The 16,335-nt window shown below is 34.7% G+C and overlaps 2 protein-coding genes and 2 pseudogenes across 2 annotated transcripts; 1 reads left to right on the forward strand and 3 right to left on the reverse strand.

Annotated features, from left to right (window-relative positions):
* The first annotated feature begins 3,748 nt into the window (after nucleotides 1-3,748).
* Nucleotides 3,749-5,130, forward strand: LOC107958157 (transcription factor MYB44). The gene has a single exon (XM_016893841.2). The coding sequence runs from the start codon at nucleotides 3,883-3,885 to the stop codon at nucleotides 4,777-4,779; it is 897 nt and encodes a 298-aa protein (XP_016749330.2). The 5' UTR covers nucleotides 3,749-3,882; the 3' UTR covers nucleotides 4,780-5,130.
* On the reverse strand, nucleotides 5,006-10,634 carry LOC107958156 (putative receptor protein kinase ZmPK1; annotated as a pseudogene).
* On the reverse strand, nucleotides 8,564-10,293 carry LOC107960730 (putative receptor protein kinase ZmPK1). The gene is made up of 2 exons (XM_016897020.2): nucleotides 10,254-10,293; nucleotides 8,564-9,111 (listed from the first exon to the last, which is right to left on the reverse strand). Exons 1-2 carry the CDS (start codon nucleotides 10,291-10,293, stop codon nucleotides 8,564-8,566), a joined length of 588 nt encoding a protein of 195 aa, XP_016752509.2.
* A 1,161-nt stretch (nucleotides 10,635-11,795) lies between the features above and the next one.
* LOC107961297 (putative receptor protein kinase ZmPK1) lies at nucleotides 11,796-14,802 on the reverse strand (annotated as a pseudogene).
* Between the last annotated feature and the right edge of the window lie 1,533 nt (nucleotides 14,803-16,335).

Below are 16,335 nucleotides of genomic sequence, written 5' to 3' on the forward strand. Positions count from 1 at the left end.
TCCTAACAAATACACCATCAGTTCGACATACGTGTCTCAGTATGCTCCTAACATTTCAAGATTAATTTTTAGACTACAATTAGCTAATTGTTATGAATGCTATTAAATGGATGTTCATTATAATCAACCTTTTTTGCTTTTCATTTTCCTTAACTCTTCACATTTTATCTTCTTGTAACTCCTTTTCTATTTATGTATTAGAAAATAAGAAGTCCAATTTCCTTGTATATATATAGGAGTATACTACTTGTGATAAGAACGAAAAAGAATAGAAAGGCAATAGAAATTCTCTTTATTCTTATATATTATTCTTGTGTTATTTGCATTTTTATTATTTTATAATACTAATGATAATTTTAACCTTTGTAAATAAAATCAATACTTGTTCTAGCTGGAGGCGAAACGACCTAGCTTGGCTAGATGTGAACTCATCCAAAGGAATGCTTGATTTTCATCAAGACTCGTCCACATTTGCCACACCAATAATTTAAGGAAGAGAGACTCCAACAACAGCAAATATCAATCATTTTGGTTAAAAAAGCCATGTTTTTGTTGGTGAGTGGGGATAAAAATAAACTTATGGAAAATTAACAAAGGCTTTGATGTGTGTATCAATGCCACTTTCTTTAAGGTTCTATTTTCCCTCACCTATATTATAGTGTGCAAAAAAGTTACTCGCAAATAAACCTCGAGTATACAAATGAAGCCCAATGACTGCTGACGTTTTGCATTGACGGAAGCAATCCATTAAGCATTGAGCAGAGCATAACAAGAATTTCAATTTCTATAAAGAATTTCTGTAATAATTCTTTATAGAATAATCTAGGAATATAAATTATGGTGGAAGAATAGAAAAAAAAAACTTTTGATGTGTTTCATGGTGTATCATGCAAATAAAATTTCACTCCTATTTATAGGAGGTTTCATGTCTTTTTATAAGAATATAACTACTCAAATGGATAATCACATCTTTAACAATAAAGATAATTATTTAATAAATATCTACTTGAATAATTATGACTATTTATTAATAACCAAGTAATATAACTTTTAATTATTTATAAATTTTCATTTACAACTATATATATTTGAAAAATATTCGAATAGATTTTAATAACCAGAAAAATATTTGTTTTTACTCGCTTGATTCTTCTTCTCTTTAATGCATTCCAAAGTGATTGAGATCCTAATAATGGCTAGTGGAATGAATGATTGATAAAACGATATTTTTTGTCGCTGAAATTCAGAGGGAGCTAGCTTTGTTTTTATCATACTTTTAGGTGATTGGTGGCCTAACTTTTTCATAGCCTAAACTTTCTAGCCTATAATCTCTCTTTTAATTGCGTACTTGTCTACAGGATTATGATACTGCTTTCATCATATCGACCACGAAATAGGAACAAAAATTTTGCTTTTTTGCTTTTTCTTATATGAAAAAGTAGTCAACAGAAATGCTAATTTATCATATTTATGAATGATTATTGCCTTTTGAAATTCAAGATCTAAAATCAATCCCAGTTTCTCCATTTCACAAATCTGCCTTTAATTAGCAATTCCTTTATTTCACTAGATTTCCATATTTAACATGATAGGCTGACCTGCAAATCCCATGCAACATGTTCCTCCATTAATTCAGGTGTCAGCTTCATAAAATATAGATAGTACTCGAACAAGGCTATGGTGAGATTATGATGGGCTGCACATTCTGCTCTGTTGAATAATCAAAGTACATTCATTGATTCAAAGCAGGGCAGAGCACTATCATTTTATCAGACAATTATATTCTTGGGTCTGCAAGAAAGGGGCATTGCAATTGAGTGCTTGAGAATCAATGCAGTCTTAAGATTTGAAGCACCTAGTCTATAATTTATTTTCTCTCTGACGCATGTACTCTTTCGGCAACTAATCTTTTATTTTTAATGCAGCTGCAAATTAAAATAATGGCAGACTGATCCCAACTTGCAGTTTATTGGAACTGAAAAATGGGAACTTTGTGTTTTTAATTTGTGAAGTAGGAGATAGGGGAAGGCTAAATTCTAATACAGGGCTCTGTTTCCAGGAAACATCCTCCTCCTCTGTGTACCCATGTGATGTTGCCTTTCTTTTTGCACAAATAAAATCCCTAATTATATTTTTAAATCCCAGGATTTGATCCGTATTTTGATGTACTTAAAAGGCGTCCCACACCGTCCATTTTGGTCCTATAAATATATTAAAAATAACTCATCCGCATATACTTGCAACATAGGCCATGCTTTGACACAATCCATAACTTAATTTTGTTATTTTTCTTTATCCGTTTTATTCTCTACAATATAATTTTATTCTTTTATTTTCAATGTAACAGAAATTTATTGTTTAAAAATAAAACCCAAACCCAAAACCTTTTACTTTATTTCTTACGTTTGAATTGTTAATTAAAATATCAATTTATTCTATACAACTCCACTAATAATGTATTAAATATACTTGCCCAAACAAATTTACTTAATAATTGTGAAAATAAATGTGATTAATAGTTGATTCGGTATGAATTTTTTAGGGTAAACTAAACCATCTAACTATAAATTTTTCTAAATTTACTTGAATTTTTTAAATTAATCACTCAATTATAAATATATTTTTTGTTACCCAATTATAATTTTTTTTAAAAAAGTTATCACTTAACTAATAAAAAAGGAGGAGTGATATAACAGATGAAAATTTGGTATAATATTAACCCTAACCTTAATTTTTATATTTTATATCAGTTTAGTTGTAAATTTTAAAAAATAACCTCTAAATTTACAAATGATATTAATTTAATCTTAATTTTAAAAAATTCAAATAAATTTATAAAAATACATAGATATTTTTAAAATATATAAAAATAAATTTTATAATAATATTAAATTCCAAGAAAATTTGTCTTAAAAATGATAAAAAAAATAACTTTATGCATCTTGAGACTTGTAAGATTCTTACATCAACTTAACTTGTTCCATTACCATTTCATTCCTCCCCAAAAATAGCTCCAATTCAGCAACCTGCAATTTTCTCCATTCTCCTCTAAAGCAGCTGTCTTTTCTCCCCCAATCATGTGTTCTAAGTTACCCACACCACATCTCTCATCAGACAAGCTACCCAATCTTATATTAGAAAACTGTAGCAGCAACAACAACAGAGAGAGAGAAGGAGAGGGACGGTGGGAGAGGGGTTTTTTTATTTATTTAAAATAATTTAATATTAATAGTAATAGTAATATAAAATTTATTTTTTTATATTTTTTTGAAAATATTTATGTATTTTTATATTTTTATTTGAATTTTTTAAAATTAAGATTAATTGTAGATTTTAAAGGTTAATTTTTTAAAATTATGACTAAATAGATATAATATATAAAAGTTAAGGGTAAAATTTATTATTATACTGATTTTTAAATTGTTATATTATTCTCCTGTCAATGCAATTAACAAAAATGGATCAAAATAGATAATTTTGATTAATTGAGTGAGAAATTAAAAAAAATCATAATTAAGTGAGAAAAAACAAATTTATATATTGAGTAACTAGAATTCATAGCTTGTTGACAAAAGAAATGACCCATAATTAACAAAAAAAAAATTAAAAATTAGAGTGTGACATTGACAGTTGTATACTAATAACTACCTTGCCTGGAAGGATCCTGAATTCTCAACGGCTATGCCCGGTCACAAGTCACAACTACCACTTCAACAAGTCATACTTCTCCCCTCCCCATATATGTGTATATCCTCCTCCTTCCCTTCCCTTATTCTCCGCTCTTTTTTCAGCCCTCTCATCACTTCAAAAATAAAGATTGCTATTGCTATTGTTTTTCCTTTTTGGTAATAAGCTTTTTTATTTTTATTTTTATATATTTCGATGCCATCTACTAGGAAAGACTTGGATCGGATCAAAGGTCCATGGAGTCCGGAAGAAGACGAGGCTTTGCAGCGGCTGGTTCATACGTACGGACCCAAGAACTGGTCTTTAATAAGCAAATCAATACCTGGTCGATCAGGAAAGTCTTGTAGGCTCCGATGGTGCAACCAGCTTTCCCCCGAGGTTCAGCACCGACCCTTCACTCCCGAAGAAGATGATACCATAATCCAAGCTCATGTCCAATTCGGTAACAAATGGGCTATCATCGCTCGACTCCTCAATGGTCGTACGGATAACGCGATTAAGGACCACTGGAACTCCACCCTAAAGAGAAAATGTTCTTCCATGACTCAAGATTTGAACAATGACTCGCCACAACCAATTAAAAGATCAGCCAGTCTTGGTGCTGCTAATAATGTCTCGGGTCCTTGCTTGAACCTCGGTACCCCTTCAGGATCCGATTTGAGCGACTCAAGTTTACCCGCTGCCTCACCGTTTTATAAGCTGTTGGCAAGAACCGGTTCCAGTAAGCATGTTGAAACGGCATCATCCACTACCAATCCACCTATTATACTCAGCCTCTCGCTGCCCGGATTCGATCCTTGCAAAAACTCGGATTCGGGACCTAGATCCGACCCTATTCCTAGCCCCACCCAGGCGCCAGTAACAACAGTAACGGCTCACCCAACTGCCGGTCTCGTAGTGGGGATGCAAAACGGGGAATTGGGGATGGAGAAGCAATTTTTTAGCAATGAATTTTTGACAGTTATACAAGAGATGATTAGAACAGAAGTGAGGAACTACATGTTTGGGATTGAACAAAATGGTCTTTGTTTGCAAACTGAAGCTATCAGAAATGCTGTTGTTAAACGTATTGGTATTAGCAAGATCGAGTAGACAACAAGAAGAATCCGCAGAAGAGCAAAAAATAAAGTCTTTCTGTCACTTGTTTAATCTCTTTCTTTGTTGGTTTAGTTATTTTTATCGTCGATTAAAGAAATAATATTTGTGGTGGTGTGCATAGGGATGCAGTCAACGAGGGGATATTTTTGGTTAGGGGGCCGGACGGAGATTAAAGAAACTCTGATATTGAAAAAGAACATAAAGTAGGCTCTTTGAAAGTTTAAGGAAAGCTGACTCTCATACTATAATCTTTTAGGTATACATTATTGCACTGTCTGCCACAGACGCTGTGACATTTGTAAGTGTTCATTCTGCTGTAGTGGACTAAAATAATGTCTTACGTGACTCTCTGAAGTTTCATTGACCATGTTATATTTGTATGACCCAATGTTTTATAATCATAAGCGAAAGCCTTATCAAGGGCATAATTATTCTATGAAATATTACAGCACAACTGAATAATTGATAGATACTAAGGGTGTAATGCAGTCTTATTATTGGGTTGCTTGCTGAAGCAATTGAACGATTTTGCTCATGGAAGGTCTTGCATGTCTCTCCGCTTCTGTACACTTGATAGCCACCTCCAGCAGATTTTCCATTTTATTTCGGTCATAATCGTATCCCATCGCAGGGTCTATTAGCTCTTCTACCCAAGACGTTGCAGCAGCTCCATTTTTCTTCCCTTTGACCCATGCTTCTAACTTCTGGTGCCATATTTCTCCACTTGTTTCAACTGCAGGGATACCATTGGTTGGATTCCTTCCTGTTACCATTTCCAAGATGACAATTCCATAGCTATAAATGTCCACTTTGGATGTGATGGGCAGATTGTAAACCCATTCAGGCGCCATGTAACCTCTTGTTCCTCTTATCTTGGAAAAGCTTGGCCCTTTTAGATTGTCCCTGTTCAGCAGTTTGGATAGACCAAAATCTGCTACTTTAGGCTGGTAGTTGGAATCCAACAGTATGTTTTGAGGCTTGACATCACAGTGCAGAACCCACTCTAAGCACTCTTCATGCAAATAAGCCAGACCTTTGGCTGTGCCAACCGCAATATCGAACCTCTTCTTCCAATCAAGTGAGTTAGACATGAGGTTCCTTGCTAATGATCCATTCTCCAGGTACTCATACACCAGAAGCCTATGCTTCCCCTCCGCGCAGTATCCCCACATCTCAATCAAGTTCATATGGTTAACCCTCCCTATGGTGCTTGCTTCTGCAAGAAATTCCTCTTCTGCTTGATTAACTTCAAGGTTGAGAACCTTTATTGCTGCAATCCTTTGATTAGACAACACTCCCTTGTAAACCACGCCATATCCCCCTTGTCCGATCTCCTCACTGAAACCACGCGTTGCCGTTTTCAACTCAGCATAGGTGAATTGTTTGAATCCTGTTGCAGCAGCATGGTAGCCTCGTGTGGATGCATCAGAACTTATCCCAGTTTTGTACAAGAAACTGAACACCAGAATGACGCATATCAACTCGAGCAATCCAATTACAGAAGCACACCAAATCAGAATCTCTAGTGACCCGTATCCAGTTCTTTTATGATAAGCTCTTTCTAGCTGTTTTGTCTGATTGATCGAACAATTCAGTTTCAATCCTTCAACGGGTTTGTTGTATTGAAATGATTTTGGGAGTTTCAAGTACAGGGTTCCATTGTAACGGGGGTAATGATAACCATTACGCAACTCCCATTTTGGATAACAGCGATAAGCACCATCCTTTGGGAAATATCTGTATTGAAAGGCTATGCAGCACAATTTCAAGCAAGCTTTGGCACACTCCTCTAAGGTGTGATTACGAGGGATATCGTAATGATAGCCAAAAAAGTTAGCATGACGAAATTGAACAAACTTAAAATCATGATTGTCACATGAAATGTTAAATTCTGGTTCACATCCATCCTTCCAGTCTGCTTGATTTTTCATCTTGAACCCTGCAAGGCAAGATCACTTTGGGCCTGAACTTGGATCATAGCTGCATATACTTTTTGGTCCACAGATTCCATGAATTCTACAGGAGTTAGACATAGCTTGCCATGTGACTGACCAAATTCCCTTTTGCTCTTCGAGACTGTATAACCTAAGGTTACCATTAAAATCAAGTGTTAATCTCCTCCCCCTACCAAAATCAGCAGATTGAAACTCCACTTTATCCGAGGAAGTAAAATAGCCAGAAGAGTCAAACACTGCAATTCTGCTGTCATTGAATCTTGTTCTTCCTTGTAGGTAGTCCAAAACCGTAGAATCCGGCCAGTAGATGCTGGATGTCTCAGGACTATCCAAGACAAGACGAAGAACGTTATCATAGTCATACATCAGCTTATAGTTACCTGAGGAGTAGTCACTTTGGCTTCGAGCTGATACAAGTCTATTATGTTGAGTGAGCGGTTGTTCATGGAGAAGCGTATCAGTTGGCGAATCAAAGCTTTGCCTAAGCGTATCATTGACCAAAGATTGGAGGACCAGCTTACCTGAATCCAAGAGATTTAACTGTGACCAGGAGTGATCTCTAACAGTGTTATTGCTCGTCCAGATTATGAACTGACCTGCATCAGTTATTATAATATTACCAGTTTAGAGTACAGAGAGCTTTGATCTCCTACCATTAACTGGTGTGTCCCTGTTTGCCATCCAAACTATTGTGTGGCTACCGTCATGACAGGGCTTGCTGAACCAGATGGCGAAGCAGTAGGCGTTTTGGCCAATGCGGTAAAAACCAGCAGAGAACATGCCACTTGGGGAATTCAAAACGTCATCTGGATTCTCCACGGACATAGACGAGCCTTGCCTTAGAATTGGCAGAGCTGATGATGTTAACAGAAGGAAATGGAACAAAATGAGGACCACTTGAAAACTGTTGACCACGAATATTTTCTTGGCAAAAATCTGCAAAAATCTTGCGGCCAACATTATGTTTATCCACTTCAGTAATCTGCACTAATTTATGCGTACATTCTCAGCTTTAAATCGGGAACTTAATCAGGATTCTACGACTCGTATAGTTTCTAACTTTCTAGTCTTACTTGTCAATTGAAAACCGTGTGGGGGCTTTATCCATAGTTTGATTTTAACTTGTTTTGAGTGTGAAGTGTGAATTCATGAATTCTGAAATCTAGTAATGGGAATATGGGGCCGACTGCTGACTTTAATTTTTTGCTTTTTTCTTCTCTTTTGATTATGAACATGATAATGTTTTTACAAGACTTGTCAGTTCAGAATTGTGAAGTAAGAATAGTAAACTATGGAACAAGTGCGTTTACTTATGTTAGTAAAGCTTGTATAATTGACCAACCAAAAGAGACAAAACACATGACAATGATTCGTTGCTTACTCTTTTTCTACAAGGCGAAGCAGCATCTGAACTACCTCTCCCATCGTCGGTCTTGCATCTTTGTCTTCCTGCACACATTGCAGAGCTACTTTAACCATGATCGACATCTCAGCCTCATCGTATTTCCCGTCCAATGTTGGGTCCACTATCATTCCAATCCATGTTTCCGTTACATCTCTCTGCTGTTTCACCCATTTACTTAACGTTCCTTGCATTAGCTGCTTACCATCTATGCCATGGACTCCTATTGAAGGGCTCCTTCCGGTTACCAACTCCAATAGAACGATTCCATAGCTATGAACATCCACCTTGGAGGTGATGGGCATATTCAACACCCACTCAGGCGCCATGTAACCTCGAGTTCCTCGCAATCTGGAGATTTCTAAGTACTTAACATCAACTCTGTTAGCAACCAAGACAGGCCAAAGTCTGACACATTAGGCTAATAATTGGAGTCTATGACAATGTTTTGAGGCTTTATATCACAGTGGAGAATCCACTCTAAACATTCTTCATGTGTATAAACCAGGCCTCTCGCTGTTCCCACTGCAATTTGAAATCTTTTTTTCCAATCTAGTGTTTTAGAAGACAGGTTTTCCGCCAAGGATCCATGTTCCATGTATTCATAAACCAAAATCTTGTGCTTTCCCTCCGCACAATATCCCCACAAATCTATCAAATTCATGTGATTAAGCTTCCCAATGGTGTTAAATTCTGCTAGGAATTCAGCTTCCCCATGATTAGCATCAACGAGTCGCTTGACAGCCGCAATTCGATCATCTGACAGTTTGCCTTTGTACACAATTCCTCCGGCCCCTCTTCCGATTTCTTTCTTGAAGCCATTGGTTGCCTTATCAAGTTCAGCATAGGAAAACCTTCTGAAGCTTGTGCAGAATGCAGCGAGATGGTAGCCTCCTGTCCCTCGTGAATCTTGATGAGTTGTTGTCAAGAAATACCAGACTATGAAGATGATGAAAAACTTGATTCCTCCTATGACACCGGCAGACCGAACGACAAATTTCAATGATGAATTTCAGGTCTTTTCGGATACATTCGATTCAGTTGCTCAACTCGCGCAGAGCATTCATGTTGGTAATTTTTAAGGGCCTGTTTGTAGGAGGAAACATGTGCATATGGTTCAACAAACCAGCCTGCAATAATTACTGCACCCTGGTGTGGATGGAAAATCGAGACCATCCCGTCGATGGCAGGCAATCGCGGCTCTCCCTTGACAAAACCGGTAAACTTGTCTTGACTATAGTTGAAATATTCAAGATGGTATTTTTACAATTTTTTTAACAACAATTCTAGAAATATATATATATAAATGATCTTTAAAAGTCTTAAAAATCCCTTAGTTATTTTGGAATTATAATTTTTTTTAAATATAGTTATGTAAGACATAAAAAAATATATAAAATCTAAAAAAAGTATATTTATAAAAAAAAAAGGTTAGATAGAGCCTTCAAATCTAAAATTCAAAATCAAGCGGCTTTTTAAATATAACAAGACACATCAAATACTCATTAGTGATGTTCCAAGAAAAAACACAAAAATTTCATCTAGAACTTGATTCGTCGATAGAGCCTACATCGAGCATTATTGTCGATGACACAAGCTTTGAAGAATTCTCATTGTGTATAATATTTTTTATCACATGATAACCCAAGGAATTATAATATCCAATTTGTAGACCTTAATAAAACTAAAAAAAGTTGAAAAAATTTGCAAGCAAAGTCATAGACACATGATAAGATGGTCCTAACTTTCTCATTTTCAAAGGAAACTCAATATAGCAAATAACAATTATGCAGTAAACTTTCCAATGTATGTTGATGATGATAGAATTATATTTTTATAATTTCATCTCTTATTGGAAGAACTCATTTTTAGTTCTTAGAAAAATAGATATGAAAACTTTAATTTTCCATTAGAGATGATGATTGATAAGAAATTTTTTCTTCCTCCTCCAATTTATTAGCAATTACAATAATTTCCTAAAACAATCAATTTTTTATGATTCACAAAATCAGCTCCTTTTTTTTTTTGTTTTCATTTTCGTTTTTTACCTAACACTAAATTTTCTCAGCAACCAAATAAACAAGTTGCAACTTTATTTTTTATTTTTTTACCTTCATTCAATATCACTTCCATCTCTTCAACTTTTACCATCAACTCCTCATTTTCGTCTCTCGGTTCTTCAAAGAAAGGGCTCAACAACTTGATTCTACAAACCAAATATCTCTTTCACTAACTCAGCTAGTTCGACTCAGCAGCAATTGACCTTTGAATCACGTGTAAGTCTCATGATCCTTCAAACACAACATTTCTTATTTCAAAGAATTCCGAAATTGAAGGGAAATTGTGAAAGTTTTGGTCTTTTTATACGAATAGAAACGGAAAAGGGAAGAGAGGAGAGAAATCAAAAAAAGGAAGAAGAAGGTAGAAATTGAGAGAAAGAAGCAAACAAACACATTCATTCAATAACCTCCTCTCAGCTATAGACTTAGCTAAAAAGAGAAAAGTGACGTTGCACAGGATTCAGTTAGTAATTGTTATTACAGCTGTAAACAAAAGGGCATTCCGGGCCACTAAAATCTAATATATAAAATGTTGTTTTTTCTTAATTTTAATTTTATCTCATAACATCTTTTTTATCTGTTGAGAATTTTTTTTATATATGTTTTTCAGAAAGTATCAAATTGGATATTTCAACTTTTAATCAGGAGTTAAATTAGGTATTAACTTTTGATTTAATACGATTAACAATTATCAATGAACAAGTGATCAAAATATATTTTTTTATTATCATCAAAATTTCAATTTAAATAAATAACTTTTCTTTTGATTGAAATAAATAAAAATAATAATAAACAGTCCAGGCCATAATTATGAAGGGCGTATTTATAACAAGAGATTTCAAAATAAATTCTTACATCATTGTTAAAGAATGGTGTAGTCTAAAATCGATGGTAGAATATATATTAAATAATCCAAAAGTTATTGAAGTAATCAAAAGTAAATTAAGAATGAAAAACTTTGTTAGCCGTTATGATGAGCTACAACAAAGTTACTATTTGATTAACATGATATTATCTTAATTTTATTCAATATTAAAAAATGTAAAATTCAAAATATGTGATTAAGTCACTTAATTCTGATTGAATTAAGAGTATTTATTTGAATTTATAAAAACAATATCATAATGACTGAATGTTGTAATTTTGAGTCACCTCAATTAATGCTACTTATGAGCCTGAACCAGCCTGAGCCACACTTTCGCCGCGCTAATCCATTTATCAACACAATAGATGATGAGGTTGGACCCACAGCCACAGGCCCAATACGCCACCATTAAACAGATTCATTTTAATAATTAAGTGGTAAGATATTGAAATCTCATGATAGAATATAAATATAAAAATTAAAATGAAATTAATTATCAAATTTTGACCCCGAATAATATAGTAAAAAACAGTTTTCAAGAATGGCAACTCTGCATGTGACCTTTGAAAATTGCATAATTCTTTAAACAAAGAAAATATGTTGAGCTAATGACTTACCTAAATAGATAAATATTGAGGAGAAGAAAAAAGTGGGCAACTTCTTGGTTGTTTATTCAGTTCTTAAATATAATATAGATTTTGGTTTTCCAAATTACTAAAACGGAATGGATAAGAAAACCTTTGATATTGTTAAACAATGTGTAGTGGGCGAAATGGTGTGGCTGTCTGTCACCTCCATCCTCTGCAAAGACAATGTTCCACTAACGATAATGTTCTATCCAAGAAGGTTTAAGTAACAGTACAAGTTCTTTCCTTCTGTTTCTTTCTTTTTCTTTTCAAGGAAAAAAAATATTGTAAAGCATTACTGATTAGTTCGTAGGAGTTAAAAGAATTTGACTGTCTGCAGATAAATCGAGCCCATAAAAAGAAAGCTGCTAATGGTGGAGGGATATAAAAAGTATATCAGTTAGTGAGTGGGACGAAGAAGCCTCTCAACAACTTGAGTCATGGTGGGCCTTGCATCTCTGTCTTCCTGGACGCAATCAAGAGCTACTGCAACCAGTATCTTCATCTTCTTTTTGTCACAATTGCCTTCTAATGTGCGGTCTATTATTTCTTCCACGCAGGTTTCTTTCGAATCCGCTCCTTTCTTCTTTTCCTTCACCCACGTTACCAAATCCATCTCCCCTTCGCCACCCTTCATTAACTCTATCCCTTTCCTGGGGTTCTTTCCGCTCACCATTTCCAGCATAACAATGCCGTAGCTGTAAACATCGACTTTAGATGTAATGGGCCGATTGAAAAGCCACTCAGGAGCCATGTAACCCCTGGTTCCCCGTATCTTTGAGAAGCTATGGTTGGAAAGCTTACTTCTATCTAGTAGCTCCGAAAGGCCAAAATCCGACACCTTTGGTCGGTACCCAGAGTCGAGCAGTATATTTTGGGGCTTCACATCACAATGCAATATCCATTCCAAGCATTCTTCGTGTAGGTAGGCTAGGCCTTTTGCAGAGCCCAAAGCGATGTCATACCTCTTTTCCCAGTCAAGTTGATGGGAATCGAGTTTTTCTGCTAAGGATCCATGCTCCATATACTCGTAAACTAAGAGCTTGTGCTTTTTCTCTGCGCAAAATCCCCACATTTCGATCAAGTTCATGTGGTTAAGCTTCCCGATGGTGTTCACTTCTGCTAGGAACTCAGCTTCTCCTTGATTTGCTTCATTCAATCGCTTCACGGCCACAACTCTACCATCACTTAGCACTCCTTTGTACACAATACCTGACCCCTCCTCTTCCTATTTCTTGACTGAAGTTTTTCGTTGCCTTTTTCAGCTCATCAAATGTCATTCTCTTGAATCCAGTTGCCGCCAGAAGGTATCCTTCTTTAGCTACATTCTCCTCTTGCTTAGCTTTACTTAACAGCAGCCAAACCAAAAAAATGGAAACAATCTCGATTCCTCCCAATGCACAAGCAAACCACAGCATGAACTTCACTACCCCATTTTCTTGGCCTTCAACGTAGCTTCTTTCTAGATTAATAGTATAATTTTGCCGACACCCTAAACTGATGGTTTCCTTGGAAAGCTCTTCCTTCTTGAGGGAGACATATGATTTGGGCAGTTTTATATAAACGTCTCCATCGAAGTTAGGTGGTTGGTGCCCATTCCGCAATAGCGCCTTCGGGAAACATTCATAGACGCCATTCCCGTTGAATTTATATTGAAACCCTTTACAACCGACCCTTTGCAGGCATTCAGTTTCACACTACTTTAAGGTTTTATTGTAGAAAACCCCATAATCATATCCGTAGAATTCAGCATTACGAAGATGAATAAATATATATTCATGTCTGGCATTGAGGGAAACGTCGAATTCTGGTTCACAACCATACGACCAATCAGTTTGATTCTTCGTCTTGTATCCTTGAACGCACGAGCATTTCCTCCCAGTACTGGGACCATATCTACAAAGACTATTTTCCCCACAAAGGCCATGAGCCCTGCATGGCTGGCTGATAGCTTGCCATGAAACAACCCACGTTTGTTTCCCTTCTTCTCCGGTCAACCTTCTCTGGATCCAATTTGCACCGTAATCAGCAGACAAAAAACTTAAATCATCGCTCGAACTAAAATTGCCAAAGGAATCGATCATCGCATTCCTCCTACTGTTGTATGCTGACCGCCCAGCTTGCGAGCTTAAAAGCCACACATCAGGCCAATAAACGCTTGAAATTTCGGGACCATCAAAAAGGAGACGAAGAACATTATTATCGTCGAAAAAGAACTTATAGAACCAGTGGAATAGTTGCCATTTCTTCTAGCAGATACAAGGGTCGTATGTCTGGTGAGTGGTTGTAGAGGAAGAAGGGTATCTGTAGGAGAATCAAAGCTCTGCCATAAAGTGGTACCTTCGGAATTGCTCAAGACAAGATTACCATATTCATTGAGCTGCAACTGCACCGAAGGCAACGAAGAAGTGTCCGTTGCCCAAACGTTGAACTGACCAGCATCGGTGAGGATAAGATTTCCGGTTCGCAAAAGCAAGAGCTTCGAACGCTGGCCATTGACTGGGTGGTCACGGTTTGCCATCCAAACAACAGTGCAATGTTGAAGTACAAGGCAAGAGGGTTTACTGAACCATATAGCAAAAGCATAAGCGTTGTTGCCAACGGGATAAAAGCCAGCAGAGAAAGTGCTATTTGGTGATATTAAAACATCACCGGGATTCTCCACGGAAAGAGATGATCCTTCACTCAGTTTTTGATATGTTGAAGATGAGAACCGGAGGAACACTATCAAAGATAAAACAAGTAATGAAAAATACAGGAAATCCATGTGGAGCTTCTAAAGGTAAAGGTAGCGAGAGCAGGAGATAGTATAATATATATATAGGTTTTGAAGGGGAAGGCTGCATAAAAGCTTCAGTCAAAGTTTAGAGATGACATTGAAAATGGAGAAACAATCAAAGTCTGTTATCCTATTCAGCCATTCTAGGTCATTCAGAGTTTAGAGATGACATTGAAAATGGAGAAACAATCAAAGTCTGTTATCCTATTCAGCCATTCTTGGTCATTATAAGGGTACTGAGGAAATGTTCTTAAATATCCTTTTACGCGTGCTGTTTTTTTTGCAATCATTTACCGATAAAGAAACCAAATCAAATGCAGAAATTTAAACACAAACTCAAACATTGGCTTAAATTTAGCAAAGTTAAATATATTGAGGGCGGAGGACCAAAATTATATAAAATCAATAATAAAATTTAAACCACGCCCAAAGTCTTCATTTTAATATTTTTTTAAAGTTGTAATTTAAATTATTATTTAATCATAAAATTATTGCAATATTTTTATTTTATATATTTTTCTTAATTGAATCACACTAATTCCAGCCATTTGTATGTAAATTGATAAATAAACAAGGAGCACATTGAAAAACCTTTCAGTCATAAGTTACCTACTAAAAGGGGAATAGAATCACATATGTTTATTTGTATGGTATTTTTGTTGTTTATATTTATTGATGGGTTTGGAGATATCTTTCAAAGAATAGCGAAATAAGTTTACAAGTACTTGGATTTTTTTTAGATGTGGAGAAAATGAGAAAAGAAACTATCCCAAATATTTTTGGTCACAAATTACTATGGGTTGCCTTTCTTCATATTATGCTACAACATGATAATCAAGAATGTTTTATAATTATTGTAATTTTTTAGGGATTTAAATATTTTTTACCCAATATTTATATATGTTTATGTTATTAAATTAGGCCCACTTTGATATTTGTATTTTTTTCACTTTAATACTTAAATTTGATAATTTTTTTATTTCGATTTTTAAACTTAAATTTTATAAAAATACGATGATGTCACACTCTCAAATCATGTCATTTTACCATTTGATACATAAAATAAAAGTACATATGAGTTTTTATAATATATTTAGATTTGATGTTTTTTTTTTAAGTTTTTAGTGATGATATGGCACAATCTTGGAATATCACGTTACACTGTTTTTATGAAATTCGAATTCAAGTATCAAGATGAACTTAACACAAAATTTAAGTATTAAAATATACTTAATTATTAAATTAAAATACGAAAGTGAACAAAAAATATATAAATACCAAATGTAACCTAATTTCTAAATTCAAAGACTAAATATTTATCAGCCTAGCCTAATCTCAACTATTGTTTATCTAAAATAAAGCACGTTTATATAAATATAAAACATTAATAAATATATATTAATATTTTAATAATTACTATAATTAAAGTGAGGTAAACTAGAAATTCCATTGCACGCACATATATATATATATATGAAATTCATAAATTTAGAACACAAATGTGTTTAAAAAAATTAAAATTAAAATTGTTTATCATAATGTTGTTATCAATCTTGTAACACTAACTCAATCAAATACATTAACATATATATAATTGATGGAGGTAATAAATTGTGCATAATAAAAATTGAAATGTATAGAAAAATATTAAAATAAATATTTAATTGAGTGGTAAATTAAAAGCTTAGATAACATAAATTTTTGAGTTCAAATTCCATCATATATGTGTTTTTTTTAAATAAAAAGACTAAATTCCCTCGAATAATCTAACTTATTTTAATTACGAAAAAAGAAAGGACATTTTTATAATTTCCTTAACTAGTTGGTGCGAACTAGAAGTGTTCGTGGGTTGGAACGGGTCAA

Source organism: Gossypium hirsutum, chromosome A05 (assembly GCF_007990345.1).
Source record: "Gossypium hirsutum isolate 1008001.06 chromosome A05, Gossypium_hirsutum_v2.1, whole genome shotgun sequence".
NCBI lineage: Eukaryota > Viridiplantae > Streptophyta > Magnoliopsida > Malvales > Malvaceae > Gossypium > Gossypium hirsutum.

Bases quoted from the DNA above. Each gene is read 5' to 3' on its own strand.
- LOC107960730 (XM_016897020.2), bottom strand. From the start codon at position 10,293: ATGGTAAAAGTTGAAGAGATGGAAGTGATATTGAATGAAG. The intron at 9,112-10,253 runs GTAAAAAAATAA...CCGGTGTCATAG, and splicing joins GGAAGTGATATTGAATGAAG to GAGGAATCAAGTTTTTCATC.
- LOC107958157 (XM_016893841.2), top strand. From the start codon at position 3,883: ATGCCATCTACTAGGAAAGACTTGGATCGGATCAAAGGTCCATGGAGT.